The sequence below is a fragment of the Vipera ursinii genome (genome assembly GCF_947247035.1).
Source record: "Vipera ursinii genome assembly, chromosome: 1".
NCBI classification, from domain to species: domain Eukaryota; kingdom Metazoa; phylum Chordata; class Lepidosauria; order Squamata; family Viperidae; genus Vipera; species Vipera ursinii.
The window spans coordinates 32644339-32666797 of NC_139512.1; the positions used below are offsets into that span (position 1 = coordinate 32644339).

Below are 22459 nucleotides of genomic sequence, written 5' to 3' on the forward strand. Positions count from 1 at the left end.
TTCGTCAGTCTTACTTCCATTTCCCCTGAAACAAGGCTGCCACTTACAGTGGAATGAAAGTACTTCATATGTTGGATGAAAGCTTTCAAGAAAAGAGGCAACAAAACCCGTAACTATATGGAATATCAGAAACAGTAGGCAATTACTTACTAGACAAGCTTGAGGAAGAAAACTGTTTACTCGGGAGATACTCCACATCCCTTCAAGGTACTGCTGAGCCTGGATCGTTACTGAGCTCAATGCCCCACTAAGGCCACTGGGAGCCACTGTAACTTGAACGCTGGAGTTTGGGAAGCCACCTGAACCTTGTGGCCACCCTGGTCCCTTCTTCCTCTCCGTCCCAGAGAAAAAGCTTGCAGTTTTGCCAGGCTGTCTACCCCCCTGTCCAGCCATGAGGGACACGTCCCTCTGAGAAGAGACACTGACCATGTTTTGGGAGTTCAATCTTGGTATCACCGCAGCCATTGCCACAGCATTTGTGGGGGGTCCTGTTGCCTCTTGACAGCTGGCTTGGTCAAGGTTGTGGATGACCTGGATTGCTTCTTGCTTCAGCTGATTCAGGTGGGCAGCACAAACATCACACCTGCTTTCCCCTTCACTCCTAGGTTTCTGTAAACATTCAGGCACTTGAAGCTTGTCAAAAATTAAAGCTGATAATTGTGGGTCCTGGAAAAAAAACAAGAACAGAAGCACAATGAGTTAACTACCAAGAAAAATATTTTAAAAATCAAATATTGTGGTACAAACTATATTAACTATTTTCTCTCACAGCAGGTTCTTCCAAGCCTGAGGCAAACCTCTCTCAACTCTCTCTTTAATATGATCCTTGATCTAAATGGGATATCTATTGCAAAGTCTTCATTCTGGCACGAAGGCACAATCTTTCTCCAAAAGCACAGATAAAAGATTGGGCCATCTACTGTAGTACAATATTTCTATTTCAACATGCAGTAGACTTAATAGTCTCCAGTGGAAATCTTTCTTACTATGGGTCACATGAAAATATTCTAAACTTGAGAAAGTAAGTGAAGAAATCTTGGATATAAAGGGAAAATTTGAAGCTCAAAATCAAATGATAATTAAAAATCAACAGAAAGTACACAAAATTGAAGAAAAAACAGATGAGAACGATAAAAATATAGAAATGTTATTACAAGAAAATGAAAAATTAGATAACGCAATTAAGATTTTAGGGATGGAAAAAGCTGAACATTGTTTAAGATTTCAAAATATTCCTGAGGATAGAGAAGAAAACATAGCAGAGGTGATTATTAACATCCTGGAGGAGGCTTTAAAGGCAGACTGAGGAGAAATCCAGCTAGAGGTCGATGAAATATTTTGTATTAATTCAAGCTATGCAAGAAGATATAAATTGCCAAGAGAAGTACATGTACGGTTTACAAAGAAGACAACAAGAGATGAAGTACTACGGAAAGTTAGAGATGAGCCAATACAATACAAAAATAAATAAATTGTGGTTTTAAAGCAGATACCTAAGAGAGTAAGAGATACCCGAAGACATTACCACTTTCTGACTACGAAGCTGATGGCCAATGGTATAAACTTGAGATGGCTGATGCTGGAAGGCATCTTAATAAACTGGAATAATACAAGATATCGATTGGACTCAATCTGGAAGGCGGAAGACATTGAAGTAAGGAATAGGGCAATTTTAGATGAAGGAGTAAAACAAAGACAAGGGGAGAGTAAGGAGCAGAAGCAAACAGAAGAAAGGACTCAAGGAGCAACCACACAAACAGGAGAACAGAAAGAGAAAGACAACCAAATGGGCGAGAATGAAGGACCTGCCAGAGAACAAAGGACTACTAGATCTACAATATATAACAAACAAACAGCCAAAGTGATTGTGAATGGAGATTGTACTGAGAGCTTTGAGATAAGAAAAGGCACAAGGCAAGGATACCCATTATCTCCTCTGTTATTCATTTTCACTTTGGAAGTCTTAAATCGAAATATCAGACAAGATACAGAAATTAAAGTGTTGGGGATAAAGGGTGAAACATATAAATTACAAGCAATTGCTGATGATTTAGTATTTATTTTGGAAGAACCCCTAGAGATGATTCCCAAATTGTTGGGAAAGATAGAGCAGTATGGAAAAATAGCGGGATTAAAAATAAATAAAGAAAAAACTAAGATAATAGTTAAGAATCTCACGGATAAGCAAAAAAGTCGATTGTCAGAATCAACAGAGGTACAGATAGTGAAAAAGGTTAAATATTTGGGTATATATTTATCAGCCAAATGCTCAACAATAAAAGAAGACAATTACAAGAGCCTTGGTGGAGCAGTGGGCTAATGCCTCCTTAAGTAACACCAGCTGCCTGCAATTAGTGCAGGTTCGAGTCCCACCAGGCTCAAGGTTGACTCAGCCTTCCATCCTTCCAAGGTAGGTAAAATGAGGACCCAGATTGTTGGGGGCAATAAGCTGACTTTGTAAAAATGCCACTTGGGGGGGGGGGCAAAAGCCCTAATAAGCAGGCATATACATAGAATGAAGGCTATTGCTAAGCACATTGATTTGTGCTTCTTAGATTGTAAGCCACCCTGAGTCTTCGGAGAAGGGCGGGATATAAATGGGATTTTAAAAAAAAATATATAAGGCTATTGAAACAAATAAAGCTAGATTTTGAAAAGTGGAAGAACTTACAATTGTCACTATTAGGAAGAATTGCTACAGTTAAAATGAATATATTGCCTAAGATCTTATTTTCATTTCAAACATGGAGGTTTTGAACTACCCGAGTGGGTTTTGTATTATCAAGCATCTGTATTAACATGGGTGAAAGAATGGATAACTTCTTAGGAATAAAAGGTTGTTATATTTGGAGGGACATGACTTACAATTGGGGTGGCACACTTTTTTGTGGTACGGGAAAAACAAAATTCATAAGTATTTTCAAAATCACTATATTAGAAATGCTTTGATAACAGTATGGGGAAAAAATCAAAACTAAAATATATGTAAAAATTCCATGGTGGTTATCAATGATGGAAGCTTTCTCACATCCAAATTTGGTAGATTTTGAAAAAATTTGGGCATATAGATATATTTTAAATACTGATGGGACATTAAAATCGAAACAAGAGCTGGGAAATCAGGGCATCAACATGTCATGGTGAGTACAGCTACAAATACAAAATAGATACAAAAAAGATGTGAAACTGTGTTTGTTTTATAAAGAACAAACTGTATTTGATAAGATATTGTTAACCTTGATGAGAAACTAAGAAAATGTATAACTTTTTGTTAATTTTAGAGATGGAAAGTGAACAAACTAAAGAGACAATGACAAGGTGGGCAAAAAACTTTAGTTACAATATAGAATTAGAAAAATGGCAAAAATTATGGGACAGAAATTATAAACTGACAATGTCAACTGCGTATAAAGAAAATTTATATAAAATGTTCTACAGATGGCACCTGCCACCAGCAAGATTAGCAAAAATGTTTAAAAATATGTCAGATAAATTTTGGAATTGTAAATATAATTCAGGCACATACTATCATATCTGGTGGACATGTGATAAAGCAAAGGCTTATTGGAAAAAAATACATGCTTGGTTAGAAAAAATATTAGGAGAACATGTAGTATTTAATCCGGAATTTTTTCTATTAGGTATAACACCAGAAAAGATTAATATACAAAGTTTATATTTGGTTCTACATATTACAACAGCAGCAGGAATAATCTTCGCGCAATACTGGAAAAATGAAGGAATACCACCAGAGGAAGAAGTAATTAAAAAAATAATAGAATGCACTGAGATAGACAGACTAACTATGAGATTGAAAGATAAAGAAGAAATGGAATACTACCGAAGCTGGAAATTATTCTACAAATGGCTAGAGGAGAGAACCAAAGAGTAGGATTTGATTATGTATTAGCACCTTTGAACCCAGACCGCACGCTGGTTGTAAAATTAACATATGTATGTAAAGAAAAAAAGAATTAATAAAAAGTTTATATACGAAAATATTCTAATTGTATACGCCCAGAAGTGAGTTTAATTTATTTTCTATTCAAGCATACCATCCTCAAATATGTATCTAAACATTCTCTAGAGACAAAAATGGCCCCCAAAGGGATGCATTTCGGTTGGATGAGTTCTGTTCAATTCTGAGCTCATAACTCTAAAATTCTAAGTGTATGATTTTTGCATAAGTCTCCAGAGATTTGCAAAATTTGTTAATGGAGGAATAGAATGTTTCACAGAACTTCCAATTCTAATTCCATTTTCCCCCTGGACTTTGCCAAATGTATCCCGGAACATGCACTTACAAGGTTGGATAGTTTACAGGAGTGAATCCTTCAAAACTCATTTTGGGGAATTTACTTCCCAAAATCTCTGAACCATCCCTGGAATACCATGGTTGGGTGGGAGAGGTTCAATATGATTTAGAGCAGGGCTTTTCAACCAGTGGTACGGGTACCACCTGTGGTACATTAGCACCTAGCAGGTGGTATGCAACCATCATAGAAAAGTGTTAGAGAGGGAGGGAAATGAGCTGAACTGGTGGCAGCACCACACAAACCTGAGTGAGAGATCGCTGGACCTGCAGGGCTGTCAGAGCTCAGCAGAAGCGCCAGGATAAGCACCAGGCTCCAGCTGGAGCTCGGCGCACCTGCTGAGCCCAGAAGAAGCGCTGATCAGCTGGAATGTTGCAGCATCTCCAGGCTCATGTGATTTATATTCAGATGCTTGGCAACTGATTATATTTATGATGGTCACAGTGTCCCAGGGTTATGTGAAGTGACCAAAACCACTGCAACCACCCAGCAGAGGGGGGGAGAATAAAAACCAAACACCACCAACCCTGCTGCCAATCAACAACAGAATGAAAACCTCGGACAGGAGGAAGAAAGGCAGGTGTCTTGCTCGGCTGTGGCTTGGGGGGCACTTTTTTCAGTGCCATTGTGACTTTGAACAGTTACTAAGCGAACTGTTGTAAGTCGAGGACTACCTGTACTTCATCAACTTTTTCCTTTTTTTCGGTCATCAAGTGTTGACACCTTGCTAGGCGACTGGTGGTACTCGGATGTTGCCATATCTTAAAAGTGGTACAATGGGTGAAAAGGTTGAAAAGCCCTGATTTAGAGCATGGGTCTTCAAACGTGGCCCTTTCATAACTTGTGAACTTCAACTCCCAGAATTCCTCAGCCAGCATGTCTGGATGAGGAATTCTGGGAATTGAAGTCCACAAGTCATAAAAGGGCCAAGTTTGAAGACCCCTGATTTAGAGGGAAACAGAAAATTCCAGAGTTCTTGGGAATATTCCATTCCCAGATCAAGGAATTTATTTATTTATTTATTTATTTATTTATTTATTTATTTATTTATTTATTTATTTATTTGATTGATTGATTGATTGATTGATTGATTGATTGATTGATTGATTGATTGATTGATTGATTTATATAACCTGGCTCTTGTTCATTAGTTTATTAGACCTTCTGAGTTCCAATTTTTAAAAAAGTAGATCTTGCCAACCTAAAATTTCCCTGTACTATAATTTAAACAAAAACACTTAAAAAGAAATCTTTTAGGGTTCACGTATGAACTGTAACTTAGCTGTTAGATATGAAAGAAATACCATTCTATACAATCTCCTCGTCTGTGATTACATATGAATGTATTAGGCTATCACACACTTAAGCATCATCTGAGTCCTTGGCAGACCCTTCATACTTGATTAATAAGCCATAATAAGCACCATCACTCTATAATACCCAGCATGAAAATGATTATCAGGCACTAACAATAGAGCTTGCGGTGCACTTGATAACTGCTCATGTACTTGCCTTTTAATTAGCTTTCCATTTAAAAAACAATGATAACTAGGGATGGACAAATCCAGCCTGTTCAATATCACTTCACATCTCATTTTTCACACCAGTTTTTCATTCTTTTTCTGTATCAAGCCATGTTTAAAAAACAAACAGTCTGCCAGAGAATGTACACTTTTATACATTTCTAACATACTGTAAGTATTTGGAGACATACGGTACTGTCCTAATGCAATATTTGGGAAAGGAAACAATTTCCTTCAAAATTTTATACTTTCTTCTTAAGGATGTGTCAAATATATAGATTTTACTTCATTTTTTTTTGTTTTTTGTAAGATAATGCCTCCAAATATAAAGGAAGCAACAAAAGCTATATCCTGGAATGCATTAAACAGTAATCTAAACACATTTTCCCTCATTCCTAATGAAGTCTTAAGTTTATCATGCTGAGAAACAAGCTTACTATTTGCAGATATTTTTATTAAAACCACTACATTTCAACATCTTACAATGAAGGAAAGATGCATACTGGTGCCTAAACATTAAAAAGGAATTCTACCATATCCTCTTAGTCTATCTATTGTTATTTCTGTCTCTAATAATAATTAGAAAAATTGTACTACAGACCATGCAACCAAGCAGAAGAATCATAGAGGTTGGAAGGCATCTTGGAAGTCTTCTAATCCAACCAGCTGCCTTACATCATGTCAGATACCAGGCTCAGTAGTAGCACTACCTCCAAGAAGGATATGTCCTGATAATTCACAAATTAAGCATGAGCAAGCAACATTTATTCATATTTATTTATTAAGTGTATGTGCCGCCCATCTCACCATCACAGCTACCAAAGGAGATGATGTAGTTTTGGGCTCCATCAACAGAAATTCAATGACAAGATGATGCAAAGTTGCCATACTGCCTTTATCCTGCACTAGTCAAATCAAACCTGGAACACTGGCTCCAGTTTGCCATAAAACAAGGATGCTGAGTAACTAAAAAAATTACAGAAAAGAACCAGGAGGGACTGAAGAGGCTAAATTTATGAAAAAAAGGTTTTAAAAATGGGTATTCTAGAGAAAAATAAGGGATGACATAACAGCAGTTTTCCTTTATGTGACGATGTCTCCATAGTACTCCTCTGTAAAACAAGAGCCAATGATTTGAAATCATTGATTTCGAACCTGAAAGACAAAGCAATTTCCTGACTGTGGGAACTATTAAGTAGTGGAACAACTTGTCTCCTGAGGTCATAGGTGTTCTTTCTCTGGAATTTAAAAAAAAAGATTTGCCCAGGATGGGTATGAGAATGAGAAACAGAGGTGAATATACTCTTCAGAAAATCAAAGGTGGTATAAATGAAGCTTTGCTTCTCATAGTGCAATCAGTTATCTTAATTTCCCCTTGGTTAGAAAATTTGTCAGGCTTTTCAATTTCATTAAAAGCCTATTCAACTATTTTGGCATGAAGTGACAATGGAACAGATCATGAATTTAAATCATGGAAAAGTAGGGCTACTTTCGATTCTCTACAAAAAATATTGCTTGTCTTCAGTCCAACTTTCTCATCATTTGCAAAACCTAGATATGCATTCAACTAGGACATCATGATAATACATTTTGTTTGATGAGAAATTCAAGAAATCTGTGGTTTCTTCCATGGCGATATGCACACCAAAAAGCTGACTTAAAAACATCACATACTTTTCTTCCACTGGGTGAGTTTACCTCACACTTTATTTCAGAGTCAGGGTGAACAAGGGGCTCGGCAAGTATAACAGTGAAAGGTACCTCCTTGGGCTTGCTTCCCCAGCCAATGCTTATTGTGAAGATTAGAAACAAAGATTAAATGCAATTTGGGTATACACCTATATTTAATACTAACGTCCTCCAAAAGACCTCCAACAACAAGGATTCACTTTGAGCTCTTTATGTAGTTAAGGTCTTACACAGAAAATCACAGGATTTTGTATTTTAAATTCCAAATTGTAGGATGGGAGAGGCTTTAATATGATGTAATGAAAGCAGACAAGCAAATCACCTCTCTTAACTAAAGCTTCCAAATTAGCAACCTATATCCTTCCAAATTAGCAAATCTTTCCAAAACTCACATACTTGCAAATAAACATAGAATTACAGGACTGAAATGGACCTTGGAGGCAGTCCAACCCTCTGACCAGGGCAGAAGACTTTATATCATCCCAGACAAATGACTTTCCAATATTTTCTAGAAAACCTCCACTGTTGGAGCACCAAGACACTATTCCATTGGTTAACTGTTCTCACTATCAGGAAGTTTTTCCTTAGTTCCAGGTTGGGTCTCTCTTTAACATGCTTCCACCCATTACTTCTTGTCCTACCCTCACTTCTTTGTGGCAGCCCCTCATGTAACAGAAGACATCTATCATGTCACTTGTAAAAAACTCTCTCATAAACTGAAAGACAAAAAGGACAAGTATAAAAAATGGAAAGAGGGGCACATAACTAAGGCAGAATATCAGCAAATAGCCCAAACCTGCAAAGATGAAGTGAGGAAAGCTAAGGCTCAAAATGAATTAAGGCTTGTGGCAAAAGTAAAAAATAACAAAAAAAGCTTCTTTCAACATGTAAAAAACAAGAAAAACATTAAGGAAATGATTGGTCCAGTAGTGGGAGAAAGTGGGGAAGAACGTGACAAGCAACAGGGAGAACTCGTTTTTTGCATCCATCTTTACACAAAGGGGAAAAACAGTCCAACCTATCAAAAACAGTACCATAAAAAACAGATTAGAAACACAAGTTAAGATAGGAAAGAAAATGCTAAGTGAGCACCTGTCCAGCCTAGACGAGTTCAAATCACAAGGTCCAGATGGACTACACCCCAAGGTTCTGAAGGTTTTGAGATGTGATCTCAGAACTACTGAACTATATCTTTCAAAGATCCTGGAGCACTGGGGAACTACCAGAGGACTGGAAAAGAGATGATGTAGTTCCCATCTTCAAAAAAGGGGGAAAATGGATCCAGGAAACTATCAGCCTGACCTCAATATCAGGGAATTCAGAAAAGATAATCAACCAACAAATCAGCGGACACCTAGGGGCAAACAAAGTCACTACCAAAAGCCAACATGGCTTTGTCAAAAACAGATCATGCCAGACAAATCTTATTGCATTCTTTGACCAGGTGACAAAATTAGTGGACCAGAGAAATGCTGTGGATATAATTTACTTGGACTTCAGTAAGACATTTGATAAAGTAGACCACAACCTACTACTTGATAAGATAGAAAAATGTGGGCTAGACAGCAACACCACCAGATGGATTCGTAGCTGGCTGACCGGCCATACTCAGCATGTTGTCCTCAATGGAACTGCATCTACTTGGAGGGAAGTGAGTAGTGGGGTGCCCCAGGGCTCTGTTCTGGGCCCAGTGCTCTTCAACATCTTCATCAATTATTTAGAAGGGATACAGTAGATGGGGAACTCATCAAATTTGCAGACAACAATAAGCTGGCAGGAATAGCCAACAATCCAGAAAATAGGCTTAAGATACAGGAGGATCTTGACAGACTTGAACATTGGGCGCTATCTAACAAAATGAAATTCAATGGTGAAAAAAGTAAGGTTCTACACTTTGGCAAGAAAAACCAAATGTACAGGTATAGTATAGATCAGTGGTGGTGAACCTGTGGCATGCATTTTAGAGGGGGCACTCAGAGCCCTCTCTGTGGGCACGTGAGCCATCACCCCAGCCCCTCCTCCCCCTGCAGCCCCTTCCTCACCAGCAGCCCCCTGGAAGAGTGTCACCCCTGGGGACGGCCCACACAGAGCACCACAGCCAAGGACATGGCAGCCAGGTAGCGGGGAAAAGGCTCCACCCTTGCACTCCATCATGCGCAGATGATGCTGCGGGGCACAGACACAGGGGTGGACACCATGGTGCTGCTAGGCCGCCTGGGTGATCTGCGACAGGCCATGGAAGTGGTGGGTGGCCCTGCAGGCGTGTTGGGTGGGAGTGAGTGGGGTGGGCATGGCCAGTTTTGGTTTTTGGGCACTCAGTCTCTAAAAGGTTTGCCATCACTGGTATAGGTGGTACCTTGCTCAAAAGTAGTAACTGTGAGAGGGATCTCAGAGTCCTAGTTGACTATTACTTAAATATGAGCCAGCAGTGTGCTGCAGCTGCCAAAAAAGCCAACATAGTGCTAGGCTGCATTAACAGAGGGATAGAATCAAGATCACGTGAAGTGTTAGTACCGCTTTACAATGCCTTGGTAAAGCCACACTTGGAATACTGCATCCAGTTTTGATCACCACAATGTAAAAAAGATGTTGAGATTCTAGAAAGAGTGCAGAGAAGAGCAACAAAGATGATTAGGGAACTGGAGGCTAAAACATATAGGGAATGGCTGCTGGAATTGGATATGTCTAGTTTAATGAAGAGAAAGATGAGGGGTGACATGATAGCAGTGTTCCAATATCTCAGGGGCTGCCACAAAGAAGAGTCAAGCTATTCTCCAAAGCGCCTGAAAGCAGGACAAGTGTTGTGATTCAGGGTCAGCCTGTGGGTCCGGCAGCCGGGTCGGATGACTCGGATGACTCAGACGAGGGGGAGGAGGAGGGTGTTGAAGACGAACTTGCTGATGATGGCTTGGAGGCTTCGCAGAGCCCCCAGCCAGGCCCCTCTTACTTGGTGGAGACTCAGCTGCGCGAGGCCGACAGTGCAGATGATGATGACCCACAGCTGGCCCTGTTCAAGGACGCCCGACGCAGGAGGCAGTCAAGCAGGAGCAAGCAGAGAAAGGCTGTGGGACTTCTCGGGAGGAGGCACAGGGAGGCCACGCCCTGAACTCTAATAAAGGGAGTGTTTGGGGATGGGCTGGTTGCTGAAAGCAACCGCTTTGTTTGAGGATCAAAGTTCCGGTATCTTGTTTCTTGTTCTGTTGTTTGTTTGTGTATTAAACTTGGCAGACGTTTTCCAGCCTCAGACGCTTTCCAGCCTCTGCCGTTTGTACAGGGGTTGCCTTTCTGCAAGGCCGGTAGCAGGCTGGTACAGAACAGTTTGCTTTCAGCCCCCCACCCCTTACAACTAATTATGGAGCAGCTACGTGCCGAGAATGCTCAGCTCACTCAGCAACTCACTTTGCTGGCAGCTCAGGTGGCTCAACTGCAAGCACAGATTCATGCTGCACCCCCACCCAGGAGAAAATGCCAAGTTGCAATGCCGGACAAATTTACAGGTATTCCTGAACTGTTTCCTGCTTTCCTGGGACAATGCCAGCTCTTTATCAGCGTGAGAGCAGCTGATTTCCCCACTGACCGGGATAAGGTGGGGTTTGTGTTAAGCCTTCTTTCGGGGGATGCAGCTCGTTGGGGCACGCCTCTGCTGGCACAACCTAGCCCATTGTTGGACAACTTTGTGGGGTTTTGTGACCATATGCGTCTAATGTACAAGGACCCAATTAAGACGCAGACTGCCACCCGACGCCTGAAAGCTCTGAGGCAGGGTCAACGCCCCCTACAGGGCTATATCAGCGATTTCCGGCTGCTTAGCCAGGATTCCGCCTGGAATGAGGCTGCGCTCGTGGATGCCTTCCAGGATGGATTGTCGGAGGAGATGTTGGATGAGCTGGCCCGTGTGGACATTCCCTCAGACCTGAATGGGCTGATTCATCTTTGCCTGCGGATCGATGCCCGGTTGCAGCAGCGAAAGAGTCACCGTGCCACCCCACAGACCCCTGCTGCCCCTGTTGTGCGTGAGCCCCCAGTCCAAAGGGAGGAGCCAATGGAGCTGGGTGCCGCCAGGTCTCGTCTATCGGTGACGGAAATGAACAGACGACGATCGGGGGGGTTGTGTTTTTACTGTGGGGACCCTGGACATTTGGCTGCTTCTTGCCCAAAGAAGCGTCAGCGGGCATCAGTGACCAAGCCTGCCCCGAGAAAGTCCCCTACTTTGCTGTCGGGAAACGCCCCGAGCCTGATCTAGATGGTGTGATAGATCGGGCGTCCCACAACAACAACACCGAGCGACGCCGTTCCGATGGTGCCTGTGAACCTCCACGGCATTTGATTTTGGAGGCACGTCTGATCCTTCCTGGCAAGCCAGAGGGGATTCCAGTCCATGCCTTAATTGACTCTGGGGCCACCACAAACTTTATGGACTCAGCCTTTGTGGCCAAATGGGCTGTTCCCCAGTGTCCGGTGGATCCGCCCATGTTAGTGGAGACTATCGATGGTCGAGTGCTCCTGTCCGGGCCTATTACGGCCGCCACGCAACCAGTATGTATGGCCATCAGTTCCCATGTGGAGGCCATCCAGTTCTACATCACTTCAGATCTGCACTTCCCCGTGGTCTTGGGACTGGCGTGGCTCCGGGCGCATGACCCACAGATCTATTGGTCACAGAACTTGGTCACCTTCCCAAGCTTGCAGTGCGTGGACCACTCCCGCCATATCTGTGCCGGCCAGGTGGAGGGTTCCTTGTTTCTTGTTCTGTTGTTTGTTTGTGTATTAAACTTGGCAGACGTTTTCCAGCCTCAGACGCTTTCCAGCCTCTGCCGTTTGTACAGGGGTTGCCTTTCTGCAAGGCCGGTAGCAGGCTGGTACAGAACAGTTTGCTTTCAGCCCCCCACCCCTTACAACTAATTATGGAGCAGCTACGTGCCGAGAATGCTCAGCTCACTCAGCAACTCACTTTGCTGGCAGCTCAGGTGGCTCAACTGCAAGCACAGATTCATGCTGCACCCCCACCCAGGAGAAAATGCCAAGTTGCAATGCCGGACAAATTTACAGGTATTCCTGAACTGTTTCCTGCTTTCCTGGGACAATGCCAGCTCTTTATCAGCGTGAGAGCAGCTGATTTCCCCACTGACCGGGATAAGGTGGGGTTTGTGTTAAGCCTTCTTTCGGGGGATGCAGCTCGTTGGGGCACGCCTCTGCTGGCACAACCTAGCCCATTGTTGGACAACTTTGTGGGGTTTTGTGACCATATGCGTCTAATGTACAAGGACCCAATTAAGACGCAGACTGCCACCCGACGCCTGAAAGCTCTGAGGCAGGGTCAACGCCCCCTACAGGGCTATATCAGCGATTTCCGGCTGCTTAGCCAGGATTCCGCCTGGAATGAGGCTGCGCTCGTGGATGCCTTCCAGGATGGATTGTCGGAGGAGATGTTGGATGAGCTGGCCCGTGTGGACATTCCCTCAGACCTGAATGGGCTGATTCATCTTTGCCTGCGGATCGATGCCCGGTTGCAGCAGCGAAAGAGTCACCGTGCCACCCCACAGACCCCTGCTGCCCCTGTTGTGCGTGAGCCCCCAGTCCAAAGGGAGGAGCCAATGGAGCTGGGTGCCGCCAGGTCTCGTCTATCGGTGACGGAAATGAACAGACGACGATCGGGGGGGTTGTGTTTTTACTGTGGGGACCCTGGACATTTGGCTGCTTCTTGCCCAAAGAAGCGTCAGCGGGCATCAGTGACCAAGCCTGCCCCGAGAAAGTCCCCTACTTTGCTGTCGGGAAACGCCCCGAGCCTGATCTAGATGGTGTGATAGATCGGGCGTCCCACAACAACAACACCGAGCGACGCCGTTCCGATGGTGCCTGTGAACCTCCACGGCATTTGATTTTGGAGGCACGTCTGATCCTTCCTGGCAAGCCAGAGGGGATTCCAGTCCATGCCTTAATTGACTCTGGGGCCACCACAAACTTTATGGACTCAGCCTTTGTGGCCAAATGGGCTGTTCCCCAGTGTCCGGTGGATCCGCCCATGTTAGTGGAGACTATCGATGGTCGAGTGCTCCTGTCCGGGCCTATTACGGCCGCCACGCAACCAGTATGTATGGCCATCAGTTCCCATGTGGAGGCCATCCAGTTCTACATCACTTCAGATCTGCACTTCCCCGTGGTCTTGGGACTGGCGTGGCTCCGGGCGCATGACCCACAGATCTATTGGTCACAGAACTTGGTCACCTTCCCAAGCTTGCAGTGCGTGGACCACTCCCGCCATATCTGTGCCGGCCAGGTGGAGGGTTCCTTGTTTCTTGTTCTGTTGTTTGTTTGTGTATTAAACTTGGCAGACGTTTTCCAGCCTCAGACGCTTTCCAGCCTCTGCCGTTTGTACAGGGGTTGCCTTTCTGCAAGGCCGGTAGCAGGCTGGTACAGAACAACAAGAAGCAATGGATGGAAACTAATCAAAGAGAGAAGCAACCTAGAACTAAGAAGAAATTTCCTGACAGTTAGAACAACTAACCAGTGGAACAACCTGCCTCCAGAAATGGTGAATGCTCCAACACTGGAAGTTTTTAAGAAGAGACTGGACAGCCATTTGTCTGAAATTGTATAGGGTTTCCTGCCTGAGCAGGGGGTTGGACTAGATGACTTTCAAAGCCCCTTCCAACTTTATTACTACATCCCTCTCACAGTTACTGCTGTTGAACCAGGTACTGCCCATTCTATGTATGTATGTCACCCGTTTAAAAAAAGCAGATATGAGAAAGATTCAATCCCTTTTCTCTAAAATTCAAAAGATATTCTATTTCATGTACATGAACAACATGTGCAGAATGGGTGTACCAATAGAAAAGAATATTTGTAGCTCAGGGTTGTGGTATAATGGGTATGTTGCCTAACACTCACATGTCTTCATTGTTTTCAAGATGCTCTGGTTACCAGTCTGCTTCCAGCTGCAATACAAGATGATAATGATCAAGCCCTTGGTGACAGCCCTGGCTACTTGAGTGACCTCTGGTCTCCAAATGTTTCTGCCTAGGCAGTGAGGTCAGGCAGAATGGGCATGCTGCAGGTCCTGTCAATTAAGCGGTGTCACCTTGCAGATCCCAAGAAGTCTGCCTTCTTAGTTGCAATCCCTGCCTTCTGGAATGACATCCCCCAGAGACTCACATTGCTCTTCCTTTATGGTAGTCAGAAAATCATTAAAAATTTGGTTGTTCTCTGAGGCCTTGGGATAGGGTGACTGCAGATCCCCAGTGGATTTTGCTCTCTCTTAGTGTCTTTCAATCAGTTGTGATTTTTTTTCCATACATGCCGTTTTTCCCTATTAATTGTAAGCTACCCAGAGTCATTATCAAGTCAGGCAGCCTCAAAATGTAACTAAATAAATAGGACATATAGCACATATGTGATTGATAAGCTCCCTTAATGTAGGCCAGCCCCCTCTGGTTACCATTCTGGTTCTCTGCAGAGTACTTAACTCCTTTTTTTTGTTTCATTACTATATACTGGCTAATTAGCAATTTTAAAAACAATAGAAAAATATACCAGTGAGCAAACTGACCAAATATTAGTTCTGGTATCACAAAGGATATTTTCCAAATTGTGTGTCTAAATCCAAGCAATCATAGTAACTACATCTAACATTAACATATTCTGCTGCCAAAGTTAGATGTATCTATTAGCAGTGAACGAAAGTCTTAACTATTTACCACCCCATTATTCTCTTTCCCTACAGACATATGCAAACTGTTTACCATATTAGTAAACTGATTTATGAGTTCTGCTGAAAGGTATTTTAATTATAGCTTTTCACTCCCTTTGGAACTGGAGACCTTAGGGGGAAAAGGGCTTTGAAGTTTTAAAGGAAGTTGCTGATATTCGGAGCAAAGGAAGGCCCCTCTCAAGCCACCTGCTGAGAGATGTTTTACACCTACGGAGAAAACTAAACCTAAACTGGTCATAGCTACTAGCCATTAAAAAAAGGAAAAATTCTATTCCTGTGCAAAAACTGAATCTCAAAAGTCAGACTGAAAAGGCTGTAGCATTCTTCTGTAACATCACACAATATAACTTTGCAATAGTATAGTACATATTGTAACTGGAGAGGCAGATCTGAATTAGGCTGGGAAAATGTGACTGCTCTTCCCCCACTGATATATAAAACCCTTCTTGTTATCTCAAATGACTTGGGAGATCCAGTCAAAAATCTCCCATGTTCATGTATAAACTATGCTAATATGCATTCTATCCTAAAATACATTTGTAACAAGAAAACAACAGCTCGTCCTCAATTTACAACCACAATTGAGCCCAAATTTCTGTTGCTCAGTGACAGTTGTTAGGTGAGGGTTACCTCATTTTACGACCTTTCTTGCCTCAGTTGTTAAGTCAATCACTGCAGTTCTTAAGCTAGTAACACAGTTGTTAAGTGAGTCTGCAATGGTCACAAGTATGAAAAACGGTCATGAGTCACTTTTTTCCTATGCCATTGTAACTTCAAATGGTCACTAAACAAATTGTTGTAAGTTAAGGACTACCTGTACCATTAGACTGTTATCCCTATAAGACTGTTTCTGTTGCCCCTCTCTCTCTCTCTCTCTCTCTCTCTCTCTCTCTCTCTCTCTCTCTCTCTCTCTCTCTCTCTCTCTCCTGAATGCATATTTATCAGGACAAGTTAAAAGTGAGTGGTTTCTAATTTTCCAGACATGCATCCACTAAAGAGGTGTCTTTATTCAACTTTGTGGCATTCTGACCCAGTAAAAGAGCTCTTCTGCACATAGAAGACATGGAGGTCCATTACCATATTCCTTCAGCAAAAGAAAATCTTCCTAACTAACCATTCATAAAGCACTGGACATGGGGGTGGGGACATGTCAGTCTATGATTAAGCCAAAGGCAGATGGCAAGCACATACTAGAGTTGCACTTGCTCTTATTTGATACTTGGAATGCTTTGGCCCTTACTTCTACAGTATTTTTGGGAGCACACCAAGAAGCAACTAGTATAGTGTCTAATAAGTGTCACTCAACATGTTATGGAAAATAGCCAGCATGCATATTACTATAGTGAAGAAGTGCAAGAGTTGTTAACCCTTTCCACAAACAAAATAGTAGCCAGTAAACCCAGGGAAAATCAGATGCAGCAAGGCTCAGATTAATATCCTTTCTGCCTTGCCCACAAGCTGCTCCCAAAATACTGAGTCTTCCTAAAACCACAGGGTCTCAACACAAGGGAAGAAGGGGGTAAAGACTTAAAAGGATCAATGTATCATAATGTCTAACTCCCCACCAAATTATCAGGTAGCAGCAAGGATGAATCTTGGTGCCAGATTTGTTAAAATATTCATAGTTCACCCTCTAACAGTGAATCTCAGAGCACACTAAAAATCAGTAAAACAATAAAAACACAACAGTAACAATAAAACCAACTACTTTCATATTAACTGCCTTGCTGGTGTGTTCTTTTTCATTTTAAGTGTTATACAACTAAATTCCCCACTTTATACTGTTTTAGTGCATTGCTTTGGGCTCCCTTGGGAAGAAAAGCAGGACACAAATAGAATTATTGAAATAAACAAATGTTAAAATGCTTAAAGCTAAGGCTATTAAAGTAATTACCTCATGATTCAATACATACATACATACACACACAGAAATATATATATATATATATATATATATATATATATATATATATATATATATATATAGAGAGAGAGAGAGAGAGAGAGAGAGAGAGAGAGAGAGAGAGGGGGGGGGTGAGCTATGGCCACTAAAACATATGCACAAACTCAACTTTGAGTAAATCACTCCATCCTCCCTTTGAGATAGAGTAAAACCATCAGTCTTAGTCTAGCCTTAGGAAATCATGCATTTCATAGTCCAAGAATCCTAATTAAAGCAGTTCCCTCCTTCCCTCCCTCTCCTCCTCCTCCTCTTCTTCTTCCTCTTCCTCTTCTTCTCAGTCTCTGTTCTCAAATAATTTATTTTTCCAGAAGTGCGGTGTACAAAAGAGCCCTCTCAGCAGATTTTAATATTAAAACAGGAATATATTGAGAAACATCCTCTCACAAATGAGATCCTAATGCATTTAGGAGAAAGCAAAATTCAGGGCTGCAATGGTTTTTAAAATCACAGGAGAATTCTTTAGAAAAATTATTTCTCATCCTTCAAGACTTTCCCATCTGCATACATTGTTTACCTTGTTTTAAAAAATAATGTCTGCACTGATACTATACACTTCAGAGAGATCATCCAACTAAAGCAAACCCAGTCTTACTTACTGTAAGATTATCTTAAAGTTGGCAGACATATCCATGGAATTTGCCCTTTTTCCATTCTGTGAAACTGTAAAGTTGAAAAAGAATAGAGATTATCTAGCTGAGTCCTCCTAATAGCTAAGGATTATTGTGATCTATGCTATTCCCCTGCAAAATGCAGCTGGGAACTTCCTCTAATTCTAACTCCTTAAACTGGGGGATCCAGTTGAACGGAAAGCCAGTGGGCAAATGGGAAGAATCTACAGGCTTGGGAGAGACTTGAGGCTATATTGATTGGCAGGGAGACAGACCTGGAGACAAAGCAGTGGCTGGAATCCAGAAGCACTTTCTGCTGCATCAATTACACAATGTAATCCTATCCATAACATTTTTAAAAAATCTACCAAGAAGATTAAATGTCTGAGAGACAAATTCTCGTCTTCTTTCTGGCATGCTAGTTTTTAATATGCAAAAAATGTCTTTTGTCTGGAGGAGGTTTTGGTTAAATAGGCTCCTGGGGTGTTGTACTTACTCTGGGAGAACTAAACCTTAGTTTATAGGGCTGATTATAAAAAGAAGCTAAAATATGCAACATCAGTATAACTCCTGGCGTTCTCCATGGGGAGCATCCCCCTTTCCCAAAGCAGCCAAGCAGATGCCTCTGGAACATAAAGATAGCATGTGAGGATATGCAGAATGATCCCTATTTTCCATGAAGTATTACTTCCTCAATAAGTTGTAAAATCCCTTTAAAATAATCACCTTTTGTTTTTGTTCTGTAATAATAAAATAACGAGAGGCAAGGGCCCTTTCCCCAGCTATTCCAACCCTCTATTCTGCACCTTGGCTCCAAAGGAGGCCCCAGCTGGATGGGGTGATTACTTTTATTTTCCCACTTGGTGCAACAAAAACACCTGGATAATGGATGGGCGTAAAGGAAACACAAGGTACTGTTAGAAACATCAAATGTGACTTTAAACATTCAGCCAGCCCTGTTAAAGACATTTTATTGCCTTGTGACAATCCTTGCCCCATCTTCCCACCACCACCAGGAATTCTTCACCTTAATAGCCTGAGCTCCATATAAAACCTTATATGGAAGTGACACCCTCCAGTTTTACACAAGGAAGACATTACAATCCACAACAAATGCTGCCGAAGGTGCTATAAGAAAGAGGACCCGGCTGGGGAAAGGGGGAAGCCAATATAGAAGAAGAAGGAAAAAAAAGTAAGAAGGGAAACCTAAACATATTGCTGGGGATCAATTCTTTGCCTAACAACTGTGCTAAAAGCTTTGCTGAAACTATGGAAGGACTTCTGTCTTATGCACTTATTGAAAGTACATCCCACAGAATGCAGTGAATTTTCACCTGTCCTCATATCTGGAGCTCATCAATGATGTTCACTTGAAGTTGTAAATAAATATTATAGACAGATAGAGGATAGAAATGACCAGTGGTGGGATTCAAATATGTGAACAACCGGTTCTCTGTATGGATGCTGCTTCCAGAAGTGCATTCTGGGCTTGGGCAACAAAAAATTAGCTACCGGTTCTGCTGAATCCCACCACTGGATATGACCCTCTGGTAGGTCTACAGATCTACCACTGGGCTACATTCCTTCCTGTTTATATCAGTAAGCAGAAATCTGTATGACTGATATGTGAGGATTGCTACATCTCTATAGAAGGACTGTTTCAGTCAGATTTAATTAAGTGAGGACAAGGATAGTTTATCTGTGGCTCTGGCCACAGAATCTAATAATAAGTGCAAGAGCAAGAGATTGGTTATAATGACTTGCCTCCACAAGTGGTGTGTGCTCTAACACTGGAGGTTTTTAAGAAGAGATCGGACAACCATTTGTGTGCAATAGGGTATAGGGTTTCTTGCCTGAGTGGGGGCTGGATTAGAAGACCTCCAAGGTCCCTTCCAACTCTCTTATTCTGTTATTGCATTATTCTATAGAACACAATTAGACTTTCTGCTTTCATTTTCCCCTGCTGCATTTTTCCTTATTACCTGACTCATGAGAAAAGAAGCAAACATCTGCCCAACCATTAGGTAACAGTGAGTTTTTTCTTATAAGTAAATGAAGTCTGGTAGCACATACACACACACACACACCCCTAGTAAAAAAAACCAGTGTTATCACTTGTGATCATTACTGGTCAGTTACAAGATGATGGTCACTTTACATTGCCAGTAACCCTCCAAAAATCCCATCATGGGAAATTATGAATGATAGTTGACTCTATAAGTACTCACTCTAGCTAAAAAAAAAATATCTGACACATGGGTAGGCACTTCCCATTCATAATAGCTTCATTAGGTTCCTGGCTGTTGCCTGAGCATATCTGATGCCATTGACTGCAAGAGATCAAATCATAAACTACCCCATCTTAAGACATCTGCATGTGTCACTCAAATTTCCTTTGAGAAGTTAGAAATACTAATTTGAAAACTGTCACTCTTTTTAATCTGTGAAAAATTCAAACCACTGTATGACTTTGGAGAAAGCATGAAAAATAATATACAATATATTGTATATTAATAATATACAATATATTTATTCATTCAAAGTTCTCTGAGCAGCATACATAGATTAAAAACATACCTTACAAAACAAAAATTAAAAATAAACATAAGAGAGTAAAAATAATTTAAACTAGCAAGCCCAAAAGAAACCCAAAGTAAACAACTAATTCAAAAACAAGCATTTCAAATTGCTGGAAAAATGTTGTCCAGATATGAACAGAGAAAGTTAAAGATATGCTTAAGTATTTTCCACTGAACTATGTTAAACTTTGAAAGGATCAACTTTTGGCTATTTGCTCCTTTTAGTATGGCCAGTTTAATTTAGCTGCTTAACTCAATTTGGAAACTGTAGAAACAAATAAGCAGCTTTTAGCTTAATATGAATTGACATAAAAATGCACTTACCATTCACCAGTATAACTCTTAAATGTTTGTAGTATTTAGTAAAGCCTGGAAAGAGTTCTTCATTCATGAGAGTGTGTACATACCAACTTTGAAGGGTAAACCAAGAAAAGTAGCAAATGGACAGATCCTAAAAACATTGGAATAGTCCCATCCAATCCGAACTGTTTCAAAGTGTAAAATTTCACATTTTTAAATACCTACCATCTCACACTGACATGTCATCCTGATAGTTCTTTCTCCATCAGTGAAAGAAGAAAGAAAAGTTGTGATCAATCTTACATAGTTATTTTGCTTTTAATTCATCTTATTCTTTCAATTAAGCTCTTTACATGCTAAAGTTGCCAACAAAATGATCAGCTTAGTATAAGTGTAAATTAGTTTTGTGCATAAGTCCTTAAAAAGATTTCATCAATGTTACCAATGTTGGATGGAATGAGTGAGATTGTTTTCAAAGCAGAATCAAACAATTTGTAGACTATTAAACCAAATACACACTTCCTGCAACCTATGGCAGCTAACTAGAGAGTCTGCAAACATTCAAATTTTGCTAGCTTCCTGTTATTCCTAAATCAAAGAGACTATCAATAATTTGGAGGATGACAATATATGGAAAGTGAACTGCACTTGTCTCAATGGACACAAGTTGTGTAGCTACTTCAATCATTTTTTAAATGAAAACAAGAGAAAGAAAGAAAGAAAGAAAGAAAGAAAGAAAGAAAGAAAGAAAGAAAGAAAGAAAGAAAGAAAGAAAGAAAGAAAGAAAATAAAGAGAATGTCATTCATGCTCAGAGAGTGCTATAAAGTACTATGGAGCGCTATATAAATCTAAGTGCTATTGCTATTGCTATGCCTAACCCAATAGGGTTGTTCTGTGAATGATAATAGCTAAAGCAGAGTATTTCTGCTATGCAATTTTGCACACAGCATGAATACACAGAAATATACACTATATAAAATCAGTAGATAAAACAAAATAAAGCACAACTCTATACATATATGTTTACTCAACCACCTCTAGAGCCACAATTTCCATAGGAACACATACATTTTTAAGAGACTTTAAATTCTTAGTAGAAATCTACTGTTTAAGTGAAAAAATAAGAAGCAGAGGCAAAAAGTGTTCTTTATCCTGCCTAAATAATGGAAATCCTTTTTTAAGCCCAAGAAATAAGTATTGTTGAGCATTACTAATTTAGATTGATTTCTATGGATTTAAATAGCAACTTTCTTTGAATTATAACGTGTATATTATAAACCTAGTGCTAATCTATTTTATATTTTGAAATTGGATCATGTTAAAACTGATATTAATAAAATCTTATAATCACTGTAAATTATTTTCCAAAGTTTTATCTAAGAAATAGTAATGTCTGTATATATGTATATAAATGTGTTTGATATGAGTATGTGTACACATGCTGTTTTCTTAATGCATACACACACTTACCAGGAAAAAAAATCAATGTTAATGACCTTCTAACTTAATTGTCTTCCCTATTTTATGCTGTCCTGCTTACAAATTAGTTTTTACCTAACATGACATGCTGCAATATCCATTATTATCCTCTCTATTGATAAAAAAAATTACAGGGAGAAGTCTGCTTCCTGCTATCTATTCCTTGACAGAAAACAGAACAGTGATCAGAAAAACAGAGGCAATTCAGGGCAATCAGGAAATGGGGAAGATTAATGGTTTGCTTTTTAAGAAGATTTACCAAATGTATCAAACAAGTGGTATCAAAAGGCATT

At 40.7% G+C, this 22459-nt stretch overlaps 1 protein-coding gene across 1 annotated transcript in view; it reads right to left on the bottom strand.

Annotated features, from left to right (window-relative positions):
• The window catches only part of KIF26A (kinesin family member 26A), a gene marked incomplete at both ends in the record, with an annotated part of 189985 nt that overhangs the window by 94011 nt on the left and 73515 nt on the right, over positions 1 to 22459 (bottom strand). The window contains one exon of the mRNA XM_083353389.1: positions 151 to 666. Within this exon, the coding sequence (XP_083209515.1) occupies positions 151 to 666 (516 nt within the window). The remainder of the gene's footprint in view (positions 1 to 150; positions 667 to 22459) is intronic.